Raw genomic sequence first — 25,528 nt, forward strand, 5'->3', positions numbered from 1 at the left:
ACAGGACCACTTCTCAAGCCTATTAAGGTCCCTCTGCATGTCATCCCTGCCCTCCAGCATGCTGACCATATCACACAGCTTGGCGTGATTGACAAACTTGCTGAGGGTGCTCTTAATCCCACTGTCTGTGTCTGTGACAAAGATGTTAAACGTTGGTCCTAATATTGACCCCTGAGGAACACCACGCATAACTGGTCTCCTCTTGGACATTGAGAAGTTGACCACAACTCTTTGCGTGCGACCATTCAGCCAATTCCTTATCCACCAAGTGGTCCATCCATCAAATCCTTGTCTCTCCAATTTACTAACTATAATGTCATGCAGGACAGTGTTGAACAATTTGCACAGGTTAAGGCAGATGATGCCAGTTACCCTTCCCTTACCCACCAACATTTTAGCGCTGTTGTAAAAGGCCATCAAATTTGTCAGGCATGATTTGCCCTTAGTGAGGCCATAGCAGAGTTTCCAGGAGGATCTGCTCCATCATCTTGTGGGCACAGAGGTGAGACTGACCCACCTGTAGTTCCTCAGCTCCTCTTTCTTTCCTTTTTTTAAAAATGGGAGTTATATTTCCCTTTTTCGAGTCAGTGGGAACTTCACTGGACCGCCACAACTTCTCAAATATGATGGATAATGGCTTAGCACCTTATCCGCCAGTTCCTTCAGGACCCGTGGATGCATCTTATCATGTCCCACAGACTTGTGCACCTTCAGGTTCCTTAGATGGTCTCAAACCTGATTCCTCTTACAGTGGGTGATTCTTTGCTGTTCCGTTCCATTCCATTCCATTCCATTCCATTCCATTCCATTCCATTCCATTCCATTCCATTCCCTGTCTTTGCCTCCTGCAATTTGGGTGGTGTTGCTTGAGGTACCAGTGAAGTCTGAGGCAAAAAAGTAATTAAGTACCTCAGCCTCCTCTATATTCCAAGCAAACAAACCTGTTTCCTTCCAGAGAGGGCCCACATTCTCCCTAGTCTTATTTTTATCACTGATACCAGTTTATATACTGTGGCCTCCAGAAGGTGAGGATTTTGGGGCAGAGGCTGGTTTTGCTACATATTCAAATAATAACTTGGATGCGGAGGTGCTCACAGAGCACTGTCTCCCCCATGCTGCACTGCTCCAGATGTGGCCAGCGCTTCTGGGATGACTCTTCATGGGCAGTATGTTGGGGATTGGGATGGAAGAGTGGATCAGAAAAAACAGCTTAGGAATATTACCATATCCACAATGGGATTTGGCTAGAGAAAAAAAAAAACCAAGACTGTAATTATAGCTTGTGCTTTTCACTAGGAGCTCCTTCTGCTCTGCCTTTTCCTGCAAGTCGTAGACAGATGCTTGGTCTTAACTAATTAAGCCTTTGTCAAAATAGGGAGGTGCCATGTGGCTGATACACTTCAAATACCACCAGGTTAGCCATAAACTAAGCTGCACAAGATACAGTGTCCAAATGCCCAGACTCATGGATGCAACCGGTCCACACCTTGCTTTGACCTCTGGGCCCCAGGGCAGCCAGGAGACAGGTATTTCACAAGTTTTTTTAACTACACACCACCTGAATGAAGGAGAAAACTTCCCAGACATGCCAGTTGTGAGTCTGTACACCTGTTCAAAGTCCACTCGGAGTCCCAAAGACTAGTGCCAGCAGCAAAGCAAGTGCTTCACTATTTGGCCTGAGTCTACCTGCACGCTTTGAGTATGAGCCACCAAAGTGGGACACCACCATGCCAGCCTGCCAAGGCAGGAGAGACAGGCATTAATAACTCTTAAAGCAGCCCAGCACTGGGAAAGCATTTTGGACAGGAAAGCCATGTCAGAAAAGTAACCTTTTGATTTGGAAATGCTCAGAGACACTAGTTCAGTGGGTGGGAGAACTTACGCTGCTCAGCATACATCTCTGTTCCTCTGTCCTTGCTACTCATACAACATGCTTCGTCTCTCCCCAGCACTTCTTGCACAGATAAATGCAATCTGTACTAATTAGCTGTTTGCACAGCTCTTTGTTTTCTCCTATGTTGTCTTTCCTCCCACGTTTTTCTTCTATTCCACGTCTATTGAACTTTTAAAAGGCTTGTATCTTGGAGCCAGCTACAAATGGAGGTAAGACATACTTTCCTTCCTTCCTTCCCATGGCAGCACTCTCTTAAACCCCCCTAAACACACCTCTGGGGGTATGTTTTCTGGAGCTAGTTTGTAATTGTGCAAACAAAACAGAAGGAATATGATAATTTCACTAGCTACTGATTGCAAAAGTCAACAGTCCTTGAGACATTCATCTCATTTCTCATCTTGTCAATTCTTCTGGAAAAGAATAAAATGTCAGAAAGTGCAAAATGTTTTACCCATGTGTGCAAGTTACCAACAAGAGTGCCTAGGGACCACAAGAGCCAAGAAGTATTTTGAAGTATAATTCCATTTCTTTTTCTGCATGGAAAGGGTAGGACATATATTTCTGTCATTAGCTACTGATTTCAAATATTTTGCACATTACTTATGGTGTGCCAGCAATAATTACGCAGTTCGCTATTGTCTTTTCTCTTTTCCTGCAAACCTGGAGCTTTTACAGAACCAAAAAGACCATTTCCCATTTCTCTGTATGTGAAATAAACAGCCACAAGGTTTTAATTGCACGGCACAGTTGAAAAATCACTTTCTACAGAAACTAGATATATGTGTGAATGCAGGAAATGACTAATCGCACAACAAGAACAAAGAAACAAAATAAAATCTGGTCTCTGGATGATGAGCAATGGCTCCTAGATCATGCCCAAACTTTTCCCTTTGTTTAGAAGGAGTGATCCTTTATTAATACCATATCATGGGATGGTGGAGGACTGCATGGGCAGAGCACTGCCTGGAGATGTGGCACACCACATTGCTCCTAACAGGACCATGCTGAGTAAGAGGGGTCCTACTTTTAACTCTTGGGGCATTTTGTTATTCCTTTGGGTCTTCCACAGACTTTATGTCTCTAAAAGCTGTTTTAGCTTTTGTTATTGTGTTCACTTCCATTTGTCAGGGCAAACAACACGCAAAAGAAAGAGACTGACAATGCTGTGCCAAGCCAGCCCCTGTTCCATTACCTGCTCCTCAGCACTACAACCCCGCAATGAAATTTATCATCGCTACCCCAGTTTCTCGCAACAAAAATACTTTTACGTGATTAACATATGGTCTGCGTGTTCTACAAACACTGCAGTAAATTATCAGAGACTTCAGGTGCACTGAGCATCGCTATGCCAGCAAGCAAGAGAATCTACCTCAAATGATGACCACAAACTGTGACCATGAGCGCAGGAGCTTGCTGCTCCATGGGGATTTACAAAAATCAAGTCAGATCTCATTAAATATTTAGTGTTTTAATTTCTCAATGATTTCAACAGGAAGGTAAGTATCGAAAGAGAAATCAGTGGTCTCTACATATAATCAAATGGGAATTTAAGAGTCTGCAGAGCACAAAAGGCTCTAATTAAGTGCATTAAGTGAGAAGACGAGACAGCACAGACCTAATATTATGGTACAAAATTCAGCTCCCTCCTAAGAAACATCTGCCTGAAAGCAGAAAGTAGAGCAGAGTTGACACAGAAGTCCTGCATGTGAAAGCTGCACTTTGAGACTTCACTGTAAGCAAAAATCCCTTCTCTCTAAATGAGGCCCGGCACCTGCCATTCTCTAGTCTCCAGGCTTTGTTCACTCCAGTAATGAACACCTGTGTAAAAATAGCTGGAGAATAGAAAAGGAATTAACCTCCAAACAAAGGAGAAGCTTAATTAAGCATTGCACTAGAAAAAACAGTTTAAGAAAAAAGAAGAAGAAGAAAAAAGACAAGACAGTCACACAGACTTAATTCCAATTTCTGCTCTTGTAGGTCATTTTATCCAATGTAATTTCCTTTCTGTATTTGGGCAAGTTTGTTACTGAGGCACTGCCCATTAACAAAAGGGGTTTTGTTGCTTTCCATTCACTTGTACCTTTTTAATGCTTTACACTGCAAGACTTTAGGAGTACGCCATTTTGTAAACTTCTCCCCAAAGCGCTTCAGCTAATTAAACAAATGATTGCAAAATACTCAGTATGTCAACTTTTTCAGCTTATATGTGAAATATCTACACCAAGCTGCCATTATTTAACCAAACACAATATGGAGGAGCAATGTGCTTTAAAGATAAGCACAAGCCTCAGACCATAAGAGGGAACACAGCTAGGTACAGCTACACCGACCTGAAAAGGACAGGAACTGAAGAACTGAGTGGTCAGGCTGAGAAGGAGACTTCAACAGATTCAAAACATGGATGAGCACACTGGGTACTTCTAACATTTAGATTGAGCTCAATGATATTGTCAAGAGAGCAAGTAAGGAGTGTTTGATGATGCTCAGAGAAATCTGGATTTCTACTGTTTAATTGCAGCAACTTGGTGCAAAAGCTGGGAAGAAGCAAGCAAGTAGGAACAAGTGCCTGGGGTAGGAAACAAGGAATATAAATGGTACATGGTTAGCCTGTGCATAGGTGCTGGAGGCAGTGAAACTCTCAGCTGTCCAAAGCTAAAGGATTTGAAATCTCTCTATATGTTACATAAAAGCATTGTTTAAAAAACACCCAACTTTTTCCTTCCCATCCTTTACATCTCATCTTGCCTTCTTCAAGCCCTCTGTGACCATCTTCTTCGCCCAAACCATGCAGCCCATCTTTACCCTCTGGTACTTCTCCCCCATTGTTCTCATCCCCAGTACATGTGCTGGTAACTCATCACTCTCTAGTCTTCCCATTTCCCTCTTCAGAACACACACCTCCAGCATGAGGTATCCACTGCTTCCGAGGACTGACTATTCCTTTACCACCCACCCCACCATCCTGCTCTCATCTCACACTATATTTAATTTGCACGAGTGAGTGACATTTTCCAGGCCAGTCACCTTATCTTCTCAATGAGTTTTATAATCTGGTGCATGCAACATTTATTACTACATACTATTAATTAATTATTATTGTATTTTCCTATTTTTTTTGATTAGGAAAACATAATATTATAATGACTCTTCTAAAGCCCTGTTAAGGGTTAAAGATACCATTACACAGGGTTTGAGCAAAAAGGACAGTGAGGAGGGAAGACAGAGGAAAAGCAAGAAAAAGTGGCTTTGCTCATCATTGCAGATTCAGAGTCTGAAGCTGATTTTATGACCATGAACGGGGTTAGGATGCTGGCAAGCCCCCAGTTGGTTTCCCAGCCCTGCTCAAGAGCAGCTGCTTGCCAGGGCTCTGACAAATACGACTGACCTCAGCTGGGTGGGTTGCTTGCTCTGTGCCCCTCAGTGTAGCAGCTGAGGTTAAGAGGGGATAATCCTCACTGTACCCTAACCAGATGCAAACACAGCTCTAGTGCACTGAATGTTTGAAAATGGAAGAGGCAGTAGTACAAGGCAAAAATTATCTATTATCAGACACAGTGGACATGATAATCTCAGATACTACTGAGGACACCATCCTGGTCCACCTGGCAAGGCATGCCAGAACTGAGATGAGCTCCTACACATCCAACCATCTCTCCATGGCTGCTTCATGCCTTGGCAGTAGTATTAATGAGAAAACAGTTTTGAAAGGGGAAACTCAGCTCAGAACATTCCTTCAGGAAGAATGCCAAGATTCTTCCTTGTTTATTCTGCTTATAGTGTAAACATTTTTATAATACTCATCAATACAGTCTGTAGAGCATATTTTTTAAATAACCAGCATGGACATCAGTATCTTGCTTGTGACTCTGGCCTTTTCTTTTACACCATGTACTGCAGCTAATGCATCACATTGCATCACATTTTACTTTATATATTGTGTAGGATACTACTTGATTGTAGGCTCTTAGTGAATCAACCTAAATGAATCAGAAGGAACTGAAATCACATAATAGACACCAGCACTGGAAATGGTCATGAAATAGGAATTAAGGATAAATGCTCTGTTTACATGATCAAAACATATTAAGGTATGAGAAGGCTGAGAAATTCTTCACTGAATGTGTCTGGTAAAAAACATTCTGTTTGTTTCTGCCAGATTTCCTATTAGCAGCACCGTTTCCAGATCCCTACTGCTGAGCAATTTTAAAGTTCAGTGAACAAATTCTTTCAATTGTTTGGTTTTCTTGCATATTTTGTGTGAATTCTTCATGAATCCAAGCATACTTTTTGCCTCTAAATGTGAGCGACAATCTGTGGACACTCTAATCAAAATGGTGCAGTAACTTCACTTTTGTTCTCCTTCAACTTCTTCAATGTATAGCACCTAGCTTGCAGAGTTATGATCACAAAATATTAACATAGTGTACCTCTTCCTTAGCAACAGCTATAGTGTCAGGGGAATGCAGCCCATAATAATGCAGCTTGATCTAGAAGCCCAATAAAATATAAATAAGATTTTTACACTTCAGTGGCACACAACATTCCACTATGAATGGTCTTCATGCATTTAGAAACCTCATCTTCTTTTTATTCTCCAACATAGATTATTTAGAACAAGATTTATGGGCACGCATTCCTCTTTATTCCAGAAAATGAAACACAATTGTTTAGTCAGTGGCAGTATTATTTTGCTGCATATCTACTACTAAATTTGTGGGCGTAATAGAGACATCCACACGCACACATCTGTGCAGAGAAAGGCTCATAATGAAATAAAGATGAAAACAGGACTTAGAGAAAATGTAAAGGGGAGACTTCCATGAGACATCTATAATTGTGGTCATTCTTTAATTAAAAATACAAGCAATTTTCCCCAAAAAACAGATGCAGTGAAACGAGATGTTCTTGCTACAAATTAACATACTTAATCTAGAACCTTCTGTAAGGCTCCCTATGTACCACATCAGCAAAAAGAACAGCATCCTCAGCTGGATAAGGACAAAGTCTTCTCCTTGCCCCAAGTCCAGCTGACTCTATCCATCTCTCAAGGCTCCTTGGCCAACAGCTCCTACTGTTGCACCCTCACACATGCTGACCCTCTAAGACTTATAATTGCATTTGATCAACCAATATCTCTTCTTGAAGGCAATCAGTATATTTTAAATATTGCTTCTTGTGAGTTTTCAAGCAGAATGAACTACATTGGGCTAATCTGAAGGCAATAACAAATCATTTGGAGCTAGAGGACAGCAGATTGCTATCCTCAGAAGAGATTGTCTTCTGAGCAAATATTGCAGTTATCAAGCCAAATTTACTTGGCTGAAAGAGTGAGCCTCTTACGAGGGAGCCAAGTTACAATCTTAGCAACAGGCCTCCATAATGTTTATCTGCAAAGCAGTATTTAGTATGCATTTATTAAGTCTGGAATTTCCAAAAGTGCCTCTCAAGAGTGGAGGTACCCAATTCACAGGCATAAATTTCCCTCTGAATGGATTATATCACATCACCAGGATTCCTCTGTAACAAACAAAATTCAACAATCCGCTCTAAGGAAATTCAAAGGCCAAAGCAGGCTCTAAACCCAAACATTTCAGAAAGCATCAGACCACTGAGTCTGGTGGAAATCTCTTGTTTCCTAGAATTCCTGATTCAACTCAAGATGATTCCAAGAGCCAAGTGCCATAAAAAGCCTGCATATCTACAATAAACCTCACTGCACAGCTGAAAAGCTAGCAAATAAACACAAAACTCTTTCACAGGGTGCTGTCAACTGCAGTACATCTGAGCCTAACATGATTTGCTGCCTGCCTTTCTAAACATGCACAGCTTGAGTCTGATGAACTGCAATGAGAGCATGCTAAACTTGCTCACTGGCTATTAAGATACTCCTACATTTTATTGGAAGGCAGCCAGACTATACCACTGAATAGCCCACGTCTTTATCAGTTGCTTTTCCTAACTTGTCTTAATAAAGAACTTACATTTTTTACATTTCTTTTGTCAGGGTGATCTACTTTAAATACCTCATTACATATGGTGAAAAATAACAACCACAGAAAATGAAAAGAATGAAAATAATAAAATATTTTCCAGGAGAAGATGCTACAGACATCACATGCAAATATTTTAGGATTCATGCCACTCAAAAATCCAAGTCAGAAGTATAGGAAACTTCAATATTTTGTTAGGTAAACATACCATTCATTATCTAGTCTTAAAATCAGGGATTTTGATGGGAAACTCTACCAGACACTAAGAAGTCATCTACTATTATAAATAGTGTTAACTGGATAATTTTTCATCCAGATTTATACCTGAGGAAGAATAAAACAGATATTACCTCTATAGCTGCACAGAATAAAACACATTTTCTCATTAAGTAACAGTAATAGAGCTACAACAAAGGAAGCCTCCTAGCTGTATCACTAACAAATTGTCTTCCCAGATTCAGAGTACTGAGCTGCTCTCCACCAAGGTTTTAATAGTACAACAAGGCCATATATTGAAAAATTAAATAATAAAAATATATAAAAGGCATTTGGTAAAGGGACCCATGCCAACCTGTGAATATCTGCAGGCACTGCACAGAACAACTGGGATCCTGTGTCCTGCTTTGACACACATGTACGTTTCTGAAGGAAAAACATCATTATCCTATCCTTCATGCTTTCAGCTGATGATGACACGCTTCATCACCTATGTCATGCAGTGCTTCTATAAATAGGCACCATATGACATAACACAAGAGAAGATGCAATGAGCAGCAAGGGATGCAAGCAGCATGGCTGCAGTGGCAGATAAAGACTTTCCAGTGTCTAAGCTTTTCAGCTGTGACAGAGGCTCCTGCAGGAAGCGTTACCTCACATCATATGCCTTTTTAATGTCTCCAGATGGGTAACATGAAGGCCAGTTCTGTCTATCAATCAAGTGTTGCACACTGATCCTATTCTCTTTTAAACAGGCGCATGGCTCGGGAAATCAGTGGACCTGAAATTTGATCTCTCATATGAATTATTTGCTATGTTCTCCCATTACACAAATAGAAATATAACAGGCATTTTTTTCTGCAGACCTGCCCTGAAACGATTTAGAATTAATACCAGATGACAAAATGGACCATGTACCAGGAGGGGAAAAGTTGCAGTAAAAGTTCATTCCCATTAATGGGGCTATTCATTCATATGGCTACTACTCCACAGGGGAACTGGACATAAATTATGTATTTGACATCTAGTTATAGACGATTATATCTGACATAATGAAGTTATAATGGAAGGAATTTGCACATTGTTTGGTTATTGAGTGCCCATTTCTCGTCCCTACACCAGGTGCAACGGTGATAGGTCATACAAATCATTCAGAAGAAATGCCAAAGTGGGCTCCTTTACTGATAAAGCGCCACACATGTTTATTAATTTAACAGCTTGTCTTATGTCTCCCCCACCTGCTCATTTAAAACAGTTATTTGCCCTATAAATATTTCAGAAAGAGAAGTGTAGCCAAAAATTAGTCTGGCAGAAGAAGGAAAAAAAAGTTTGAGAAGGGTCTCATGCTGTATGCAGCACTACACTCCATTTTTCCACAATGAATTGGTTCAACGGCTTTTATTCAAGCTGGTAATAGGACATTCACTTTAGATTAGTGATGCTTGAGGGTGCACCGTCATAGCTGACTGCTTTCCAGATGTTGCCCACTGTCAGGTGGGTGAAAATTTCCACCGCTGATGGTGAGTAGCACAACTCAGTACAGCAGAAAATGAAACTCACTACCAAAAGATCTCCTGGGTGGACATCTATGTTGATTTTGAGCTTATCAGGTTGTATGGTAGCTTCAAACAGCCTACAAAGAATAACATTTCAAGGCACCTTCAAATCACAGTTCATGCTCATCTCCACAGTATGCGTAAAAAAAAAAAAAGGCAGCAGCTAGCTTAAAAAGAAAAAAAAAAGTGCTTTTGCTTTTTTTTTTTTTTTTCCTTAGGTGACTAGGAATAATGGAAAAGCTGCTAAACATCACTAAGAGTGTTCTTCCTCCACCTCAAAAAGTCTTAAATATTTTTGGTTGTAAATACTTTGAATAGTTCCCACCAGCGCACAGGATTTAGCACTCCTCCTTGAAAGACTTTGTTAGTTCTGGCTTTCTGCTAAAGAAAATGCTGTTATCTTATAAATAAATAGCAATGCCCCAAGGTGCCACTCTGCAACAAAAACATAAGATGCAAAGAAATAAGAGCAGCAGTTCAACACCATAGATAAAAACGAAAAATGTCAAATGGCAGGCAATTAACTCTTTCTGACTATGAATAGCTACAGGCAGTAAAACAGGACCTCACTGATGATGGCAGGTGAACAGGAGGACTGCAGGCTGGCTGCAAGATTTCCAGGAGCATGACAGGTAATGAGGAATCCATAAATATGGAGCATGATCCATATCCAAAGTAGCTGTCTGCTTCAGGGAAATAAGTGTCCAGGAAGGGGAATGTTTCAGTACAGGTCCGAGTCACAATAATAGATATTTGGAGACCGTTGGATAAGACTGAGAAAAGCATTGCATCCTTACTTCAGAGCTCACATCTCCACCATCTTCACAACCGAAACGAGCTCCATACCCGGCAATGCATCCCTGCATATGCACCTGCCACACTGCCCAAAGTTCACCTCATCGCCACACTAACATTTTTGAACACTTATCTCCAGCCTGAAGGCCAAGGGTTTTGAATGAGCCTGCCCATCGCAATGGAAAGCAGAGTTCAAATGAAAAATAAAAAAAAAATATAAATAAATAAATAAAACCAAAGCAACCAAACAAATAATTTGGTACAGACCTCTTCAAAACAAGGCAGATAAAAAATTCACAGTACACATGAAGCTCATAGTCATTGCAAAACATTTCCAGGTATGGTGAACAGTAATCTCCCACCCAAACGGTGCAACAACATGCCTCATACACTCTGCTTGCCTGAAAAGCCACGTGCGATGAGAAAATGTTGCTTATGTGTTACTGGCTTTCTGCAATGAACACTCACACCCCCTTGCAGAGGGAGTTAGATCCATCAGTGGGGTCAGGGCAGTCTCAAAGGGGAAGATCTGAGAGCAGGCACGCTTGGAGAAAAGGCCAAACAGAACCAAAGAAGAAAACATTGCAAACAACTGAGGAAGTGCAGGATGCTACATATCACCCCAGCATTACATAGTGAAAAAGGGAATGCGAGTCCTGAGCATGGGGGGACCCCAAACAACATCCAGGGCGTAGTCCTCTCTTAGCTCAAAGGCATCAAATTAGTCTTTCCTCTGGACTCAGCTACCTGAAGGATGGCAGGAAAATAATATCACTTTAAGAAGCTCAAAACATATACCTGTACCTAAATCTAAAGCAAAGAAGCAGGACGAGTGACAGCCTCAGAGAGAAGCAGCGAGACATTGTAAAGGAATCTCCAGCTGAGGCAATGGCTTTCCCAGAGGGATTCCAGCAGAAAATGAAAAAGCTTGAAAACAGGAGGTGCCTGGCTACCATCAGCTCAAGAAAAGAGACTCCTAAACAGCACCTCTTTTATAGTGCTGGACTCGGGGAGGAAGAAGCAGGAGAGCTGGTCTCTCAGGGCCTGGTGGGCATGAGAAATGTTATCCTGTGTGTCAGCTTGAATTAAGGCAAGGAGTGCCATTGAGCCTCACTGCCTGCCACTCCCCTTTCTCTGGGACCAAGGCCATGCAATGAGTCCTGCTGTCAGATCCTCCCACATCATCGGCAAAGCCATCAACCCTCTCTGGACCTGTGGGAGAGAAAAAAATGTATGCATCCAAAAACTTGACCTATTTTTGGTAGTAACATTTTGCAGTGCTTCTGATATTCAGGAAGCATTCTCCTTCAGTCTGCAAATGCAAAGAGAGGGGAAAAAGACAGTATGTATCCCATTTATGAAGGAAGAAAGCACAAAAGGACATGCCATTGAGTTGAAGAAAGGGGAAAATCCCAGCAAAAACTCTGGCTGTCTCACTGGCATTCTACCCAAGCGGTAGGGAGGGATTCTACATCTATGGAGGCAGAACCTCACAATCGAGGTTTACACGAAAAAAAAAAAAATCCACAGTGCCTTAACTGAGGCAGAAACAAGCTCCATGGCTAAAGAAACCTGCAAGAAGGGTGAGAATCTCCCATCCCTACTTTATTTAGTTATTTCCAGAATTGGGGAACAATACATGGGTTTGCTTATCAATTCATGTTCTGGAAATGCACTGACTCCAAAGTGTATCAGTCTCCAAGAAAACTAACTACTCCCTGAGCTTCAACTTTGAAGGAAACCTTTGCAAAATACTAGCTCAACAAAGAAGGAGAACTCCCCAGACTGCCTAGATTTAACCGTCAGACATATACTAACTTTTAATAATATGATTCCACATCTACATCAAAATATGCTTCTGTAGAGCTTTAAAATAGTTTCAGTGTGTGGATTCAGTGAGTTTAATTCACGTATTTGCTGTGTTAGTACTTGAAGGAATTTGACTCCAAATGATAAATTTATTTATTGCTATATCTGATAATTCCATAAAATCTGTTTCTATGCCAGGGTATCAGAATTACCCTCATCTATGAAACTCCTTGCTATTGTCAGTAACCACTGACCCAATTTTAAAAACAGATTCAATCTTCAGTCTCTGAGATCACAATCTGAGGTCTCAGCTACCCCTGGAATTATTCTGCATGTAGATGGTGTAAACAGTTGTGTAAAAATCATGTAAACACGCTCGGATTGTTAGACTGAGATGAGGTATAAAAATAATGCTTAACAGTGCTTCATATATGGAACTAATTTTAAATAACCCTCAAATTAAAAAGGGGATGGGCAGTAAGAAGTGCCTGGATAAAAAATGCTGATTCAAGGCCTTATTTCTATTAAGTGATTTACAGCATCATTACTGTGTTACTGCATAGAGCAGTGGCTCAGAGTAATTACTCTGTAATGCACAATGACACTAATGTAGTAGTAAACTACTGGAGTTTATGCTCTATTCACTACTACCATCAGGACTCCAAAAGGCAGGTAAAAACGCCCTGCATGCATAAACAATGTGCATAAATGTCACCAGTGATAAAAGTTTTAGAAAGGAGAAGGAAGAGGCAGTTACAAATAAATCTGCCAGCTGAGAATTGCAACTGCATAGACCCACAGGAGCACTAAAACTGTATTATTTTTTTAATAAAGTAGGAAGGGAAGATTCTTTTTACCCCCACAGTGGCTCTATCTTAATTTATTACAATTAAAATTTTACAGTGGCTTCTTCTTTTTGCCACACTAAGAGCAATATTGACCTGCAACTGGTGTTCAGGTCAGTGTGAGGGGGAATGTAGAAGGGAAATGAAGAACATCAAAGCAACAGCCAAAATCATCAGTGGTTTATGAAGACTGTCATAATGCTGCTTTGCTTTTAGAGTTCCAGCTACTGGTAATGTGGAGAGCCAACAACAGCTTCAGGATAGAGGAGGTTTTGCCTCCTTTGTTTAAAAGAGCTCTTGTGGTTAGTGGATGAAGCTGGGAACATGACCTCAGCATGTCCTAAGGTGTCAGAAAATGCAGCCAAACTTCATAACCCTCACTCATTTAGTAAATAAAAATCGTTATTATTACAACACTCTAATGAATTGTGTACACTGAGGCTGGAAAAGAGGCAGCACATGGTTAAAGGAGAGCTACCCATCCCAGATCCCAGGGCCAGAGTAAAGTCTTGCTCTTACCCCAGGAGACGGTATCAATTACCATGTTTTTAACATCCCCTACTCACCACCTAATAGATTCATGCCTTCAGAGCTGGCTGACTTCCTGGCCCTCTCCTATTAAGTTACACAAGGGGATTCAAGTCCTTCTACCAGCATGTAGCAGCAGTAATATCAGTTCTAGCACATCGAAGAGCCTTTTCCTTAAGATCTCTCAACTTAGGGGGTGGAGGCCCTAGAGGAAGCAGTTTATGTAGCAGTTTATGTTGGATAAAATCCATTTTACTTCCTTGGCAAGTGCTGCTACTGTTCTGCCTGACCCACTTTGCCCTGCTCCTGGTGGCAATGCCATTAATCTTGGCAGATCACTAAAGGTTTTTCTTAGTCTTTAGCTCTTTTGGTGAAAGCAATGCACAGCTTGTTTGGCTGCTGCTGTTCCAGCATCCTTGAGTCTTCCATAGGCTGTTTCAGACCGCATGGCAAGAATGTAAATTGACTTGTTCTAAATAAGCTCTGAAACATCACATCGGACATCAAGACAGACTAAAGCAAGAAGGTCTTGGAAGTCATAACTGTCTCTTCCTTACTGGAGTGCTCTGCTAAAAAAGCAAGGTGATAAATTTTACCAGAGAACTGGAGGTTTTCAAGTGGCTTAGAAAAACTGATAATTTCAAATGCATGTGTCAAATGTTAAGGTAGTTCACTCAAAGCTGAATGGAGGTTGTAGACTGCCAGTAGATTGTATATGACCAGTCTGACTAATGGTGAAACCAGATTTAGAGAGGACTGTGAATCCAGTATCCTCACTCACCCAGCATATGGTTCCACCTTGCAGAAGTGCAAGAGGAACCACTAACGAATAACAGTGCTGAGGCTGCTTCTGTGCAGCAAGAGTCAGTTCCTTAGTTTTTGTTAACGTATCAGCTAAAAAACCCACACATTCACACTAACAAAGGGAAAAAATCCAGCAAATTTTTACTTAAGTTATAGATCTAGCCACACGGATTCTGGTGGAAAAGCTTACCCAAACCTAGGGGTGCCTTGCACACCAAGAGCCTTAACAGTATGCTTTTACTTAGCCCTTAAAGTCCTTGGGCCATTTGGAGGACCAGGGTTTGCAGTTGCAGCTGCAGTACACCAACACAAAGTTTTTTCTGTCTCCTGGAATACTAGAGATGGATAACTAAGTGGCAACAAGTGGCTACAATCACTGCAAAGGTCAATCTCATACCTTTTCTGCCACTGTAGCACCCTTTGGAGAGTAGAAGAAAGGAAAAACACCAAAGCTAGGCTGTAGTGCATGTCCCTGCTACCACACTTTCGCCGCTCTCTTCCTCCCCTTCTTTTCTTCCATAACATTCCCTGAGTTTTATGTCCATACACATTTCTGGAGCTGACCAAGATACCCCTCCACTTGTTTGATTTTAGCTTTTGTATTATTCATTCCAATAAGGACAAACTGGTCATTTTGATATCCTATCATCTGAATACTGACAACTTTATAAAAAAGAGCAAAGGAATGTGTTACAAAGTCAACACTAGCATGGATGCTTGCTCCAAGGCCAAGCCATTTCTCCAGGCCAGGGGCGAAGACTGGGTGTTCACTACAACACAGCCAGGGGATGATTCTCCAAAGGAGGCAGAGAAATCAAGGGCTCACATACACAGCACTTTATTTGCACCATCTTAACAGGGCTATTCTGGACTCACTCCACACGTACCAGCGACTAGCACTGCTTCTGAGGCCAATCAGATCATCTAAAGTTTGAGCCATCTGTCAAATGAACACATCTCCTTACTAACTTTAGGAAAAGCCTTGAGAAATGGCAACATGGATTGAATTCAGATCTATTCAGGTCTGAATCACTGTGTGACCATTTCTGCACCTTTACTCACCTGAGGGACAGCCGAAATCTGTCTTTGTGCATCCTGCCACTACCCTCTTCTGCCTGTCAAGGAAAGGAGGAAGGCAAAGGACAGGACCTAAGGTACATCTGTCCCTGCAGAAGTAAACTAGTAGGAAGAGCCAAGTAGCTTGTGAACAAGTTGAAAGCTACATAATGGGGCACTTGGGACACAGTCATCTCTCATACAGGTCTCGCACAGAAATTAATTTTCTCCCAAGAGTGTCCTTGGATGGAGTGTGGTAACTTTACCATGGAGACCTGACGAACAAATGAATGATACACACTCGTGCCTACAGCTGGTTTGAAATGCATGTGCATAGAGATTGCATCACTGACTCACCTTTGGATGGTTGTCTCTCCAAATCTGAATCAAGGTGGATCGGTGGGGCAATGTAGGAAACCTGCCCGTGGTGAGCCTGCCCTGTGGACAAATAAGTGCTTTAGTTTAACTGTTTCCTCCAAAGATCCATCAGGGCTATATTTAAACATTGAGCATTTTTATGGCACTGTATACAGAATAGTTTTGCAAACATTTTGTTCTATTGTACATTTTTCACAATGTACTTCAATATTGTGGAGACATTTGATGAAAAGTTGAAAACACTTCCATTTCTTTTGCTTTTTCCATGCAGACATGGACACTATGCTGGACTTCAATTTTACCTGCTTTACCACTACCACATACACTTTGCATGATGTTCTCTTGAAAGGTGATATGCCACAAAAGACAACTGATTTCACATAAAATCCATTCAAGCTGTTAATCTCACTGTAAAAGGGAAGCAAGCATTTTTGTGTCACAGTAATTTTTGAAGGAAGCATGGTATGAAGTACAACTGCACCTGTTTTTCCCATCTGCAGAAGATATAGTTTGTAGAGGTATTTCTTTCATTCGGTAGAATCTTTTTGGTTCCAAACACCACCATGAAGTGTCACAGTTGCTAAGGACTCAAGCCTTCTTTGTAATTTGGTAGGTTAACTATATTGAGAATTTTCTATTTATAATAAAAACGTTGTTATAATTCATCTATTTACTGTAACAATTTACAGGGTTGTTAATATCTTTTTCTAAACATGGAAAGTTAATGACATATAGATTACGATAACAGTTAAAGTAACCTTCCCGTTTCACATAATATTCAAACTGCAATAAAAGCAGTTGTTTCCTCTTATGAGACACATTCCAAATAATTAATACGGCTCCCTGTTGACACTTGCTGTTGTTGCTCCAAGCAATTTCCAAGCTAACATCACAGAGATTGAGTAGAGGTATAGTCTTCGGGCTCCTTTGTAATGACACCCACGAATACCATGAACACAGTATGCTGGAGTACATAACATGTTGAAAACATCTCTTCAAGGGGATAAAATATTCATGGGGAATGGGAGGAAGAAAAGGAGTGTGCCTGAACGGGCAAGATATATTTACCACTTTATGCTGAGGCTGATTCACATAATTTGCATTATTAGCCATTACAACAACTAGAAGTTATCCAGGTTTAAAATCTACCGACACATCATAAATTCTGTATTTGCTTTTAAGTGCTCTAACATGGGAAGTCTGCTTCAGGCAAACCTGTAGCTAATAACAAGTTACCCTGCTTTCCCCTTCTAGTTTACATGTTAAAAATCCATTTGATGCCATTAGTGAGCACAAGTCATCATTTAATAGCTGTTCGGTTCTGCAGCAGAAACAGGCAGACAGCCTGCTCTCACTCTAAGCCGTTCAATGTGCAAAATCGGTGCCCTCATAACCATAGGACATGCTCCCCATTTGCTGCATCAATGGTAATACTGAAATGCAAAATAGCTGAGGTTAGCAGTCAGCTCTGGAAATCACCTAGTCGGGCCCAAAGGCAACAAGAGCCCATGGCCAGTGTCCAGTCTGATTTTACTGTCTCTAAGGAGGGAGACTCCACAGCCTTTCTAGGCAACTGGTACTAGAGCTTGGCCACTCTCACAGGAAAAAAAAAATAAACAGCTTTTTCTTATGTGTAATTAAACGTAATTTCCTGTATTTCAGTTTATGTCTCTTGTCCTGTCACTGGATGCCTCTAAGAGCACAGTTCCACATTCTTTATTGGCCCCCATCAAGTACTTATACACATCAGTAAGACTCCCTGGACCACATCTGGTCTAGGCTGGAGAGTCCCAGGCCTCTCAGCCTCTCCCCGCATAGAGAAGCTTCAATCCCTTAATCATCATTGCGGCCCTTTGCTGGACTGCCTCCGTGCCTGTCTTGTTCTGGGAGCCGACACCCAGATACATCTCACCAGCACTGAGAAGAGGGGCAAGATCACCTCCCTCGACCTGCTGGCAATGGTCTGCCTAATGCAGCCCAGGAGGCTGGTGTCCTTTTTGCCCTATGGCACATTGCTAGCACATTGTTTTGGGTTTTGTGGGTTTGTTTTTGTTTGTGTGTGTGTTGTTTTGGGTTTTTTTAAAGTTTTTATCATCTGGTCTTCTTGGGACTTAGTGATCCCAAATACAGAAAAGAATGATTCTTCAGGCTGAGAGGACTAAGCTGTAGTAAAGAAGACTCTGGCACAGTATATAAAACACTACAAAACATCTGTGAGTTTGTTTAGTCATTCATTACAATTCAGTAATAACTACGGAAGTTTATGAATGTTTTATAAAAGCTTTTACCTAATATGGAGGAAGCAGTATCATCAAATGCTCTCTTGTGATAAATGAAACAAGTTGCAGAAAGCTTTTATCTTCTTGCTGCTGATGCAAACCACATTACTTCCAAAAAAATCAAACTTCTGTTAGACTGTATGCTTCTCACAATGCTAGTAAATCAAATTTGGGGTTTTAATATTCTCTGTATAAAAAAGCAATGTAAACAATTATTGTGCTTCATTTCCTGGGCATGAATGCTGGCTTAGTTGCTCTTCAGACTCATCGCAGTCTTCCCAGATAAGGAACAAAGGCTCCCCACTGCTATCTGTGGCCCCAGTTATACATCCAGGATCAAGATACTTTGTAAACCTTCTTGTTAAATAACAGAATCACAATTTTAATTTTGGTTGGAAAAGTCAGAAAAGTTGGGCACGCCTCATATCATAACAGCCCACATGGCCTTCCCCAAATTCCATCAATAATCACCAGATGCTTCTGCAGCCCACTCCCAGGTTAAAAAAAAAAAACAAACGCCAATCAAACCTAATCAAAGTAAGGTACTATGAAGTTGTTAATTTTGTATCTAATCACAAGGTCTGGCTCCCTGATTCTTCTTGCTGGCAAGACGTCCCCATGAGTGGCAGGAATGGGGCAGGGGGAGCAACGGGCAACAAGGGCAAATCCTGGAAGACAACCATGAATCGGTGCTTGTCTGCTTTTTTTGTTTTGTATCCTACCTCAAGGATTCAGGCTTTGACCAACAATGGATAATTGTCAAAACCGTTTCAGGTAAACAAAAAACATGACCCAAGTAGCCACAAACTCCCTGTCTTCTGCTCACATCACCTCTCTCAACGAGGGCAGATGTATGGCATCCATAGTAGCCAGGCCATGTGCACATGCTGTCGCAATGGGAAAAGAAGCATGTTTAGTAGCAGTATTTTTGGGGGTGAATTATAGATATGACCTTGAAAGTCTACATGGTGACACAGCCTTCTTCAGATAGAGGAAATGGGGGAGATATTTGCAGATTAGAAAAAAAAATGCCTGGCTGGACATTATTTTCAGCCCTCACACTTAAGAGATGCAACATATTTTTAAAAAGTCAATAACTCAGAAGAACAAAGATAATGTTTTGTGAGGACTGAAGGAAGCATAATAGCTTGGCCTAGGGGATTTTTTTTTTTTTTTTTAAGGGATCTGGATGCTCACAGACAGAAAATAAACACCCACACATCTTCAAAAATCTGCCCTTAAGAGATCTAGTTATCTACAGACGCCACAATATAATACAACAACAAAAAAAATAATAAAAAAATTCAGAATGCAGGGACTAACCAAGGAAAGCAGCAACAAAACTGTCTCCTCTGTTTATCTATTAAAAACACTTGCCCCTGAATCCTTTTTTGGAAACATACACTCCTAACTGAGCAGTTTCCACTACCCATGACATTTGATTTTTCAAGAGCACAACTATCATCATGTATGTATGCAGGAAACTTTTCTGCCCATTCCTTGAAAATTTTCTCCTTAAGACCTCACTTTGCAGAGTTACAGAAAAAGCCTGAATAGAAAACATAAGACTGGATGATTCAAGCCCGCAAAAGCAAAGAGAAAGAACACCAACATTTACTAGCTTAAAATCAACCTTTTAAAAACATCTGATGAGAGACCTCCTAAACATCCAGTGACTTGCCTCTTAAAGCTCTGGCACTGGGCAATGCCATGAAGATCATTAAAATCACCAGAAAGGCTGTTCCTCACTTTTCCCTACTGTTCCTTTGCTCAGTATCCATTGTACTGCACTGGGCATGGCGGCACCTGAATTACAGTCCTCCTCTATGACTGATCCAGCTCCAGTAGCAGCAATGAGAAGTCACCAGGAAATATATTTTTTGAATAAACATGCTTCAAAACATTTGTATCAATGGTCGAAAGTCCTTTTTCTTTACTGTCCGCATCCTGAGGCGATCACTGCAACACATTCTTTTGGTGCCCTGACAGACTACATCTCTTGCTCAGTTTTTCACCCATTTTCCAGATTCTTTTGGTTTGCTTTTTCTTCTACCAACTCAGCAGTTCTGAAGATCCTCCTCAGACAGCCTAGCTAGCATTTCAAGCAGAGGATTTAATTTAATTTTGTGCCAGTACCTCTTATGACCTGGTGCTCCCATGCATTGCCTTTCCTGTGCCCCTTGTTGTCAGCACCTCTGAACGCAGCCACTTGCATGGACTTAATCCCTCATTCTGTTTGTCCACTCACTTGGTTCACTAATGAGTTAAGTTAATAACCGTGAAACTACACATCCATTCCTGAGGCTCTGATTTCAGTTCTTCACTTTTTTTAACATAACAATGGGATGTGTACACAGTAGGTATGCAAAATATATATTCTAAGGAAAAGTCTTGGATAATATATGGATAACGTTACTAATATCTTTACACATAAAGTATACTTCCATGCTGTGGCTTTTTTTCCCCATGTAACTAAAAAAAGTCAATTTTTAAAAGCAGTCCAGTTTGTCTGTGATGCTCTGATCTGTAAAAAACAACATTACTTTTTGTTCACATTCCTGGAATCCTCTAACTGTTAACAGGATTTTTTCAAAAATCTGATTTATTATCTAACTGAAGACTATATTCCACTTTGTTGGATTGCAGTTTCCACGATCATCCCTTCCATCCTCTTTTGATTTCCAAAATGAATACATTTTTTTCTTGTCCTTTTTGCTCCACTCATGAGTCTTTTGAACTCTATAATAGGTAGGCATACATAAAAACATATGGGCAGAGAAATTAAAAAGCCAGTAAGTTCGCTAACAAACTCTTATGATGCACCATTAAACAAATTTCATTCAGATGTATAACTTGTCATATAGGCAGATTTCTCCCAGCAGTCTTTTTTGCTGTCTTTCATCAATGACTGTCTTTACAAACACCATTTCTTTGCTTCCCACCCTTTTACATTTGGCATTAAAAGCTTTCTTTTTAAATAAAGCTTTTATAAAGCCATTCCCTATCTCAGACATGCCAGAGTTAGCAGTGATTCTGTCCATCGCTTCATTTATTCATGGACTTTTATGGCATCTCTCTTTCATCTGTACATCTCTCTTTCATCTTTCATTGCCCTTTTAACTCCTTAGGGTAGCAGTAACTCATCCGCTCTCTCTTCTTCACTCCCTCACAGGACTATTTCCCTGTCTTTCCTTCAAAGCCATGCATGCCTCTGAATACAAGAAAACTCTCTTTTCCAAAGAGCGATCTCCAAGTACATTATCTCTGATCTCTTGCCATTTTGCTTCTTGTATTCCATACCAGGAACCATTGCAATCTTAAAGCAACCGCAGCAGGAAAAGCAGGGTACCTGCAAGCATGGCTATGAGTGGAGGAATTGCTGGCTACTGGTCAGGGTTGCCTTGTGAAAATGGTGGTTACAGAAACTGGCAGCCTCAACAGGTGTTGACGGAGAGCCTACAATCCATGCCAAGGAAAGGGCTCCTGTGAAAATCCAGCGTAACAAGCAAATGTCTCTTTCCCAAATACTATTCTTAACAGGAGCAAAGTGACAATATTGCAGCTCTATATGTTGTTTAGCTCTAGGTTGTTTCTGAAGCTGTCATAAAACGTATATAGTAGCAGCTCTTTCAAATGCCAAGACTATGTGCTTACGTATCTTATCTTACAGGTGTAATTTACAGCGTGAGTGTAGGATACGCAAGACTGTGTCAGCTTGTTTGTTTTTGTTTTGGTTTAGTTTTTTTAAGTAAAATCCTGCTTTAATATGTGCATTTTGCTTCTTTGCCTTCCAAGGAGAGCAATCAACAGGAAAACTCACAAGGAATCAATATGAGAAGCAAGAGGTAGGTTCTCACCTCCTTGTCCCAAGCTGTGCCCAAGTTCCCCAGCACCAACTAAAGGAACCTGCAGGCTTAGCCACCGGGGTTGCCAAATGCAAGGAAAACCTTGGAGTTGAGGAAGAAAGCTTGATAAAGGATGCAGAGAGAGGAGTACGGAAGACATTTGGCTAAATCCCTGTTATACGTCCCTGTTATTCACGCATCTCATGGTTTAGAATAAATATAAATTCAAAAGCAGTGCCTAGCAGCATGCTTGTGTGAGCAGACAGCATGATAAAATGGACTAGTCTCTTCCAAGGATCTACTATTCCTGCTTTGAATGTGTCACAACAAGCAACGGCCTTAATCACGAGACAAAGGAGATCAAAATGGCCTTTTTTGATGACTAAACTATTCCTCATGTGACAGACACTACCTGGGAGGGTGTAGGCTAAGTTTGAACTAGAGGTAAACATGAAGACAAAAATAATGCCAAAGGAGCGTGTTAAAAACTACCTGGGTATAACAGCAGCTGAAGTAATTGGAAGCTTTTCACCAGTGGCAGCTACATATTTTCAAACTCATGTCCTAGCTGAAGTCAGAGGTAAAGAAGATTCTTCAACTCACATTAAGATTCCTTGTTTTGCTGTGCAAACATTGTAATTTGTGTTTGATGTTTAGATGAACCTCACCCTTCTGTTAAGGACTTAAAATATTTGATTTAGCAGCAGCTTGGCCCAGTGATGCTCTGCACCATCCAGTGCACATCCTAGGACTTACCCTGACGTGTGAGAGCCTAGTGTAAGGTTTGGGGAAGAAGCAAAAGAAAACCCAGGAAATATTTCACACGTCATTATAATTAAACAGTGTTAAAGACCTCCCATCTTCCCCTGCACGGCAGCATGTGGAGGAAGGCTATATCCACATCTGGCTTTCCCCAGCGCCCAAGGCAGGGAGCCGACCAGCAGGGCTGCACGTTTTTTGAGCTTTGCTCCCTGAAAGCTTGCGCAGGCTAAAAAAACATGACACATCATATTACTCCTTATCTCCTAGATGTGTTCACTGTGCTATGAAATACAATTAACAAGTCACCTGCATTGGAAAAGGGGGGAGGAGGTGAGGGATTTTGGTGTACAGGAGACCAAGGCATTTGCAGCAATGCAGTCTTCAGATCCCTGGAGCAGATGATGAATATTGGTTACTACAAACCACCCAGAGTGGGTTTAGCAACGATGAATACAGAAAAGCCCAAGGGAGGTTTCCTTGGCCACCCCTCCAAAATTTAATGTGATATGAAGGCTGCTGTGCCAGGTCCTGCCATCCTTACTCCGCTCTTGTCCAAAAAGTCGAACAGGATGTTTCCAACTGTCTTAGTGGGTCAAGCCCAGCCTGTTCTACCTCAGATGAGGCTGAAAAGACATGGGGAGTTAGGAAGAGCTGCTGAGAAGGAACCTAGTCAAAGTCATTCAGTCCACCACCTGCAGAAGCAAAATTGTTCCTTACATTGTTTTGAAAGATATGTCCTTGGGGCTGCCCACCGTTCCCTCACAGATTCTGAGAAGCGTATATCACCATCAAAAGATTTCATCTTTGTTTTCCCGTTTTTGGGTTTTGGGGAGGAATCCAATGACTCCTTGCCTAAGATGTTTCTGTCTTATTTTTCCCCATTGCTTGCTCTTTTCCCCATATCTGTGCTCCTTTAGTGCCTCCCTTTTGCTAATGGGCTTTCACTATCACCTACATTTCTTGTCGTCCCCATCCCTCTCAGCTGGGTGCCCTTAACCAAGGGTGAAACTTCATGTTATAGCTAACGCATTTCACAGCAGTCTTTCCTCCCCTGGGACATGGCCAGGCAGTTCCATCCCCTTCCTTGCAGCAGATCTGGCAATTAATGCAAGCACAGAGCAAACTAGAGCTGATCTGATGGAAAATGACCCACCAGAAACAACTAGTAGTTTTCCACTGGCTCAATTCAGACTACTTCAGCAGCAGTGCTAGATCTGATGCAAAGGAAACCACAGGAATAAAAGAACCAGCTGTGGGATAAGGACAGCTACCAGTTTAACTGTAACATAAAACCATACCTGGGGACAGTAGTGGTGTTGTATTGGACATCCCTTTCATCCCCACATCAGACTATCTCTTTGCCCTGGGGAAACTCCCACCAATTGCATCCTTTCTTCATCACCTTTCAGTCAGTTTTTAATCCACCTGCCAGTATAATTTATAGAGCTATGTCTCACAACTCCAGGTCAAGGGTTTTAATGAAAGACAATACTGTTAGAGCATGCTCACTCCTTGTAGGCAGAGCTTGGGACACAGCCCTGTCTTCCTATTACTTGTGCCACCCTTGTTCATGCAGAAAGGGGAGCAGTGGGGGGAAAGAAGATATCAGACAGTAGCTCGTGTCATGTTGAGCTTAAATTTCAGTGGCAAAGCATCCAGGGGCATTGTCAGAAAAATCGTCTGAGATGCTGGATTACATAGTAGGAGACACATGCAAAGCAGACAGGTAGATCTGTGAGTCACCAGCCCAGAGACGACAACTGAAATGTCTTGTGGTTCCAAATATTGTGAGATGTCATCCACAAATGCGTCACTCTTGTTTTCCTCAATTTGTGACAGCCTAGAGCAGATGTCCTCTCCAATTCTGCCTTTATTTTCCAGTCTGTATGTCTCTCTATGCATAGCATAGTCTCCATTCTCATGTCATATCTCCCTAGTACTGCCAATACCTCTTCTGCAATCTTTTCTCTTTCTTCCCCACCATCTCCTGAGCAGGTGAAATCTTACCTCCACTCACCTTCTCCATCAGACAGGTCTCTCTCCAGGAACATGTGATCGCAAGCCTCCAAGAAAATTTCAGTGTATAGGCCTGCTCCTCTGGTTCCTAACATGCATCCTCTTGTTCATCTTACTGAATTCCATCTTCCATAGCCACATGACCACATAGCACACAAACCTTAACTCTTATCTTCTATGGGTTTCTGTGACTATTCCTTACTGTAACTGCAGCCCCAAAAGGACTGCCAGAAAATAAAGCATTAATCCAGCCTCCTTCATTACAGGTATTTTTATCAAGTGCTTATTAAGGAAGTGCAAAAAGATGAGTAATTTGTTTATGGAGCAGGTCAGTGCCCCCTAACTTCATTAATCTTTTCTTTTCATCTGCAGTCGGCGCCTTGACACAGGCATTACAGCCTCCCCAGTTGTGCCTGCAGCTTGCTGCCAAGCTTCAGCTATGATTCAGAGCCCCTGCAAGAGGGGACAGACTACATCCCAAAGTGAGTGATCAAGCAGTAAATGAGATTAATGCCGCATTATTTGAAGAAGAAATGAAACAAGGGTGGGTACTTTCTCCATGACCTAAAAGAACAGTAGCCTCATCTTCTTTCTTTCTCTTTCCTTCTCTCCTTCTTTCTTCCTTTCTTCCTTTCCTCCTTTCTTTCCTTCTCTCTTTCTTTCCTCCTCTCTTTCTTTCTTCCTTTCTCTCTTTCTCCTTTTCTTTTCTTTTATCCTTTTTGAGATACAGTATATCTCAGCAGGAAGGACATGGC

The 25,528-nt window shown here is 41.4% G+C and overlaps 1 protein-coding gene across 18 annotated transcripts in view; it reads right to left on the reverse strand.

Annotated features, from left to right (window-relative positions):
• ADGRL3 (adhesion G protein-coupled receptor L3) overlaps positions 1-25,528 on the reverse strand; it is a 532,152-nt gene that overhangs the window by 140,716 nt on the left and 365,908 nt on the right. For 17 of the 18 annotated variants that reach the window (XM_054064759.1, XM_054064762.1, XM_054064749.1 and 14 more), the window contains one exon: positions 15,851-15,931. The exons of the other annotated variant lie outside the window; for it this stretch is intronic. In XM_054064759.1, the coding sequence (XP_053920734.1) occupies positions 15,851-15,931 (81 nt within the window). The remainder of the gene's footprint in view (positions 1-15,850; positions 15,932-25,528) is intronic. 18 annotated transcript variants of the gene reach the window in all.

This window comes from Cuculus canorus, chromosome 4 (genome assembly GCF_017976375.1).
Source record: "Cuculus canorus isolate bCucCan1 chromosome 4, bCucCan1.pri, whole genome shotgun sequence".
Lineage (NCBI taxonomy): Eukaryota > Metazoa > Chordata > Aves > Cuculiformes > Cuculidae > Cuculus > Cuculus canorus.